The sequence below is a fragment of the Rattus norvegicus genome, chromosome 1, assembly GCF_036323735.1.
Source record: "Rattus norvegicus strain BN/NHsdMcwi chromosome 1, GRCr8, whole genome shotgun sequence".
NCBI classification, from domain to species: domain Eukaryota; kingdom Metazoa; phylum Chordata; class Mammalia; order Rodentia; family Muridae; genus Rattus; species Rattus norvegicus.
This window is the reverse complement of record NC_086019.1, coordinates 167,166,896-167,173,665: the sequence shown is the minus strand read 5'-3', so window position 1 is coordinate 167,173,665 and position 6,770 is coordinate 167,166,896. Positions and strand designations below refer to the sequence as shown.

The 6,770-nt window shown below is 36.4% G+C and overlaps 1 protein-coding gene across 1 annotated transcript; it reads left to right on the top strand.

Moving 5' to 3' along the window:
- Positions 1-4,070: 4,070 nt before the first annotated feature.
- On the top strand, positions 4,071-5,015 carry Or52s6 (olfactory receptor family 52 subfamily S member 6). The gene has a single exon (NM_001001024.1). The coding sequence runs from the start codon at positions 4,071-4,073 to the stop codon at positions 5,013-5,015; it is 945 nt and encodes a 314-aa protein (NP_001001024.1).
- Positions 5,016-6,770: the final 1,755 nt, after the last annotated feature.

Here is a 6,770-nt window from a genome sequence, read left to right as displayed (position 1 = left end):
TAAATTTTGGGCTTTTTAATGTGTGAGGTGATCACAAGTGACATGGATTGTTCTCTTTAGTCTTCTTTTATGTCACTTTTTTCTCCTTGCTTTCTGTGTCCTACCTTTTCCCTTGTTCTCAACTGTCAACAAGGTTTTTCTCTATAGGCACTGTTTATTTAGTTTCCAATCATATTTCCTATAATATTCTGTCTCAGTGTGTTGAATGACTAATTTAGCAAGTCATTAAATTTTAACCTAAAACATTTTTTGTCTGAGAGGTTTTCCGGCTGTCTTTCTGTAGTTGTTCCTTCCTTAGGTTGGTTTCATTTCCACAGTGAGATGCTATATTAGTAGCATACTCTGTATGACTGTGCATGAGAATATTCATGGTAAAAAAGGAAAGAGAAAAGATAATAAGAATGTTAAGGAGAGTGTGATTGTACACCTGAAAAGCTTGGAAAAGAAAAAAAATGTTATAAAGAAAAAAGTAAGAAACAGCTCCCAAACCATTCTTGGTGGTGGGAGTCATGAAGGAATTAAAAATCGCATGAGAGTTAAGACGGGTAGCTCAGTAACAGATGGTCAGTTCAAGAACACAGTTCTTTGAATTCTAAAATATAATTTGTGTGGTAGTCATTATGGAAGTGGGGAGATCAAATAGAAAAACAGCTAGCTTTCATAGCAGTGAAGGTTATGAAGCAAGCAGTTAGGGGAGTTTTAACACTAGAACAACAACCTGTCAGGAAAGAGAAGGTCCCTGGTGCAGCACTAGCATGGCTGTCCTGAGGTTACCATTTGTGTTCTGGTTGGAGTTAAGTCCCTCTCTGCTATAGCAAGTTCTAATACCATGCATTTGTTTAAAAGCCCATGGCTGGGAGGGCAAAGATGGGAAAAGCCATAATACCAGAAGGTCTGGTTTGAACCAGTCTGTCCCAGACGTGGCTGAATAAATAAAACCTGAACTGAGGGCAATAACAATAGGTTTGTTTGCATAGGCGGGCGAGGGATCTTATAGGATCCAAACCCTTGACAAAGAACTACAGGCACCAAATGATTCCTGATAGAGGCAGAATTGGCCTGTTGTTCTTTAGTAATGTTCTTATAGGAGTTGATAAGATCATTTCATGAATAAATAAAGTTAATTTTGAACTATCCTCCCACATCTTCTCCCCTCCCCTGCCCATCAGTCACCATTTCCCTCGTTTCACTTCTAGTTCTTCAGTTCAGTACTTCATAAACAGCGAGTGACTTTCTGTCTGTAACACACAGGACACACTTGTCACGGGGCAAAACTGCCTGGATTCAGACACTGACATTACCTTTTATCGGCTGTTAATATTCAAATGCATGTTAAAGTCTATCTGTAATTCTATCTCCTTGTCTGTCAAATTGTAATTTTCTACATTACAAAAGAAAACCTAAAAGATTAAGAGAGAAGAGTAGCTTTTAAGCATTAATTATGAAGCCAAGCCAAGTCTAATTAATCTCTCAAAAGATAAACATAACACTTTAATCTGGTACTTTTTTTTGATATAGTCCACAAAGATTTCAAACATCAAAATACCCAGAAGACATCTGGGGAATGTCCTTATTAATTGTCTTTAAAGATATTCATAATAATTACTCTTCATAAAGTTTATTTGACTCTGGTTGCTTCAGAAAATAACCCTTATCCCAGTGGACCTCTAATTGCTCTTTAAGCAATGCTCAACCAGATGAAATCCAAAGTGAACTGTAAGTCCAGCTGTTGTAAGTTGAATGAGCTTTGATCCTATTCCTTATAGAAGGTGGCTCTCGGGAAACTGTCAGCTTTTAACATTGTTAACTAAAGTGATGAGGAACAGAGCTGCACGTTCACTTACATGGACAGAATGATCCGAGCCTCAAATGGGTAATGCTTATTCTTTGAAGAACCCTGTTAAAGTTAAGGATAAATACCATAGATGCATAGTAAAAGGGCTTAAACTTTGTAAATGCTGTAAATGTAGTTACTTGCTAGCTAGCTATGCTATAGAACTATAAAAATCCAGGTAAGAAATACTACAGCATTGGAGCAGCTTCAGCAGGACAGACCATGGTGTCAGAGACAGTTACATGAAGAGAAGAACCAGTTTGGGCTTCTTTAACATTAAAAGGTAATCTGCCCTATCAAGTCCTATAGTTAGAAAAATATCCCTTATTTAGATGATCAGTTGAGCAAGAACAAGAAGAAAACATTGTTTCAAGAAAACTCAAACTGCTACAATCTCTTAGTTGCATTAACTCCCTTTAAAAAGAGTAAATCAAACACTTTGAATGTCTTCATTTTAAAAAATATTGGATGTGTGCCATCAGTGATATGTTTTTTACATGTATCAAATATCATGCATATTCACATATAATAAATTTCTACACATATGTCAGCTTACAAGCATTAAATTAATAAAAAATATTTTAGTATTAGGTGTGGTAGTACACTTCTATAACCTTTGCACTGCCATCTAAAAGCAGAGGGATCAAGAGTTCAAAGACAGACACCCTAAATCTCTGTAGAGAAATTTAGGCCATTTTAGGCTGCATAAGACTGTCTCTAAAAATTACTAGTCATTCAGTTAGTCCTCAAACTTTTAAGTCTGTAGAGATAAGAAAGACTGAAAAAGAAAAGATACAAATGTATCTCAGTCTAAAAGTGTTGGAGCATAAAGAATTCTCCTGAACAAAAGTTTAAAAAGAAAGGCGTTTATTCAACTCTCTCTCTCTCTCTAGCACCTCAGTTAAGTCTGTTCTGTTCACCACCCTGGATTTCATTTTCAATTTGAAAGAGTATGTTTAAAGAGGTTATCAGAGCATTTTGTTTTACATAATTTTTAATATGCTCTGTGACATGAAAAATTAAGTTTAACAGTCAGTAGAAGGTACAGTGGAACTGTCATGGCTTAGACATTTCTTCTGTGATGCTCTTGAATTATCTAATATATTCTGAGCTCCTGTTTTATACCTGCAAGATTTAAAGTCACTATTTGCTTTGCACAGTGTTTCCAGTATGGTAGCAATGTAAAAAACATTCTAGGATGGTGTCTTGTTTTCCACTTTAAGAAAATCTAGCTATTACTTTCATCAATTTCTACGAAAATGGAAGAGGCATTACATTGATGTGCAAACGTCGAGAGATAACTAAGAGTTACTCTTTGTGCCAACTATCTCCCAACACAATGAAAGTAAAGAAGACCCTGACATATAGGGAGTGAGTTAAAACACAAATTATGCTTTATGAAATTGAGACTTAAAATAGTAGAAATATGCATTTCACTTAAGAAAAAGAACTTGTTAGAAAATTCTTGTTCATCTTCAAATTTTAGAAAATCTGGCATGAATAAAACTCTCCACTTTTCAAATAGTGGAAAACGTCTCATAAGTATAAATTCCATGACACTCTTGGAAAATGAGGATTGTGGAATACAAGCATTTACTGAAAAACACAAATACATAGAAAGAGGGGGGATATTTAGGTTTTATGTCAAGAAAGATATGTATGCATCTAAAATTTTAAACATATTCCATGTATAAATCAAATATTCCCAAGAATTAAGCAAATTATGAAAATAAAACAAGGTTGAGATTTTGTTTTGTAATGTATAATGTCAAATAAGTTTAATTTTTAAACATATAGGAGAGTATTTACCTTTTTTATAATCAACTTGAGGTGTCTGGGTACATGTTTTACCTAATGTTGCTAAGGATGCTTTAATCACTCTACTTCAGTGATTCTCAACCTTTCTAAAGTAGTAACATTTTAATAGGAGTCTTCATGTTGTCATGACTCCCGACCATATAATTATTCTTTTGTTTCATAACTATACATTTTCTACTGTGATGAATTGCAATAAAAATTTCTGTGTTCTCCAAGGGTCTTAGATGAATGAAAATGGGTCACAATGCACAGGTTGAAGGCCCACTGCTCTAATTAAAACTTGGGTAAAGCTTTAGGCTGAGTTTCGGGGCATACTCCAGGTTTATTTCTCGTTTGTTTTCAGAGTTGTTTGCATTGACCTTGGCAAAACATGCACTCTATACAAAAACTTCAGCCACAAACAGTGGGTAGTGCCACCATGGGGCCAGCTAATGAGTCGCAATTCTCTCCAAGCACCTTCTGGCTGATGGGCATCCCTGGCCTAGAACACCTCCATGTCTGGATTGGGATTCCCTTCTGCTCCATGTACATGGTGGCCCTGATGGGAAATGTAACTATTCTGGCTGTGGTGAGAGCAGAGCGCAGCCTCCATGAGCCCATGTTCCTTTTCCTGTGCATGCTGTCAATCACTGACCTGGTCCTCTCCACATCAACATTGCCACGCATGCTCTGTCTTTTCTGGATGGCAGCCCATGATATCACCTTCGATGCATGTCTTGCTCAAATGTTCTTCATCCACAGTTTCACTGCCATGGAATCTGGCTTTTTCTTGGCCATGGCCATTGATCGCTATGTAGCCATCTGTGACCCATTACGTCATACCACTATTCTCACCAACAGTCGCATCGCCAAGATGGGAGCAGTTGTGGTGCTGCGGGGAGTAGGCTTCTTCTCCCCACACCCCATACTGCTCAAGCAGCTGCCCTACTGCAGAACTCGAATCATTGCACATACCTACTGTGAGTTCATGGCTGTGGTGAAGCTAGCATGTGTGGACACAGGAGCCACCAAACGTTACAGCCTTAGTGTGGCCTCTGTCATTGGTTCTTGTGATGGTTTCTTCATTGCCCTTTCCTACGTTCTTATCCTCCGTGCTGTTTTTCGTCTTCCATCTCGAGAAGCAAGTCTTAAAGCCTTAGGCACCTGTGGCTCCCATGTCTGTGTAATCCTTGTTTTCTATTCTACAGCTGTCTTTACATTCCTGACCCACCGTTTTGGCCACAATGTGGCCCCCCAAATTCATATCTTTATAGCTAATATGTACCTTCTGGTACCACCTTTTCTAAACCCCATTGTTTATGGTATTAGGACAAAGAAAATTAGAGAATATGTTCTTAGTTTTCTTAGAATAAAAGTTTCCTGATGTTTCAGAATTTGTCTGCAGAGAAAGTGACAGCATAGGATGTCTCAAGCCTTCATTGTAATAGCCATCACAGAAATTAGAGACATTATTTGGTCTTATATTTGGAGCAGTCTCTTCACATATTACTAATGTGTGAATTATAATAAAACTAGCAAGTAAAAAAGTTCTGTGGGCATCTGTCTTTCAGAAGCTGTCTTATGAGCTTGACAGTATTAAATGCATCTCTTAATTCCTTGCTTTTACCAAGGTGTGATTTAATGGATAGAGGCTTGTTTAAAAATCAGTGAGTCACAAATGACCTTAAAATCTTATTTAAATCCTATAAAGAATATATAAGTGAAAATTAATAACCACTGACAATATATTATAAAGAGGCATTTAAATGATCTAGTAGTATCTGCATATGAGAAACATTTCACACAGTAACAGCAATTGACATAGCAATTTCTCAAACAGAAAATGTGCTACAAGCCAATACTGCAGACATTAAGCCCACATTTTCTAAACTCCATATTTCAATGGAATATTTTTCCTCACCAAGAATAATTTGTGTCAGACTATTTGCCAAGTATGCCTGAAGCCCATTGTTCAATCTCTAATACTGCATAAAACAGGTATTGCAAAAAAATTATAGAAACTTGTATTCAATATTGAATTTTTATCTTTTTTTTTTTTTTTGGTTCTTTTTTTCGGAGCTGGGGACCGAACCCAGGGCCTTGCGCTTCCTAGGCAAGCGCTCTACCACTGAGCTAAATCCCCAACTGAATTTTTATCTTAACTAACACTTGGTCTATATGATCCTCAAAGCTTCTATAACTTGTTTCTCACAATACATATTTATATTTACACCAAAAGACCTGTCAGGAGTAATGAACTTGATTCATTTTGATGTTATTAGGTAGATGGCATTGTTTCTTGTTAAATGAAAAATTAAAACAATGTGCAAAGCACAGTTTACATTTTTTCCATCTTTATTAAATTGGGTATTTCTTATTTACATCCCCTAACCCCTTTCCTTCCCCTTCTATGTGGGTGTTCCCCTTCCCATTCTTCCCCCATTACCACCCTTTACATTTTTGGATGACTGTTTTATCAGAAACATTGAAGATCAAATTGCTAATAAAAATGCAAATATATTTATGAAAATTATAACCATTTAGCTACACCTCAAAATATGGTAACCCTACTCTTTCTCAGTCTGTAAGCAGTCAATATAGTTGATGTTAATTTCACGAACTTGATGCTGTCTTTATAATCTCTAAGTATTATTTCCCCTTTCTTTCTCATTCTTTGTTTTATCTTCAATCTAGAAACTTACCGAAGGTGCATATTTGAGCTCATTTGCTCTTTAATAAAGATTGTTGTTCAGTCTCTTACTTATCACTAAAACTGTTCGAGCAATTCTTTTGATTACTTTATTTAGTGTCTCCTCTACATGTCTCAGAGTTCCTTCCTAGCATAGACGATGAATACATAGATGGCTGATAGGATGGCAGATAATAGATACACAGGTAAGTATGTGTGTGAGGAAGGCCTATTAAATTGTCATTCTCTAGTTTCTCTTAGCTTCCTCCACATCCCTGTGTGCTGTTTTCTACTTATGAAGACACATCTACATTCCAATCACAGCACTCTTCCTATCTTTGTTTTTGCTAATTTTCCACCCTTCTACATCTTTCTTATCTAGGAAAAACCTAGATGTTATTAAAATTGAAGTACCACTTAAACTCCTCCACTTGGCTTGAAACATTAATT

Coding starts and splice junctions, on each gene's coding strand:
- Or52s6 (NM_001001024.1), top strand. CDS start 4,071: ATGGGGCCAGCTAATGAGTCGCAATTCTCTCCAAGCACCTTCTGGCTG.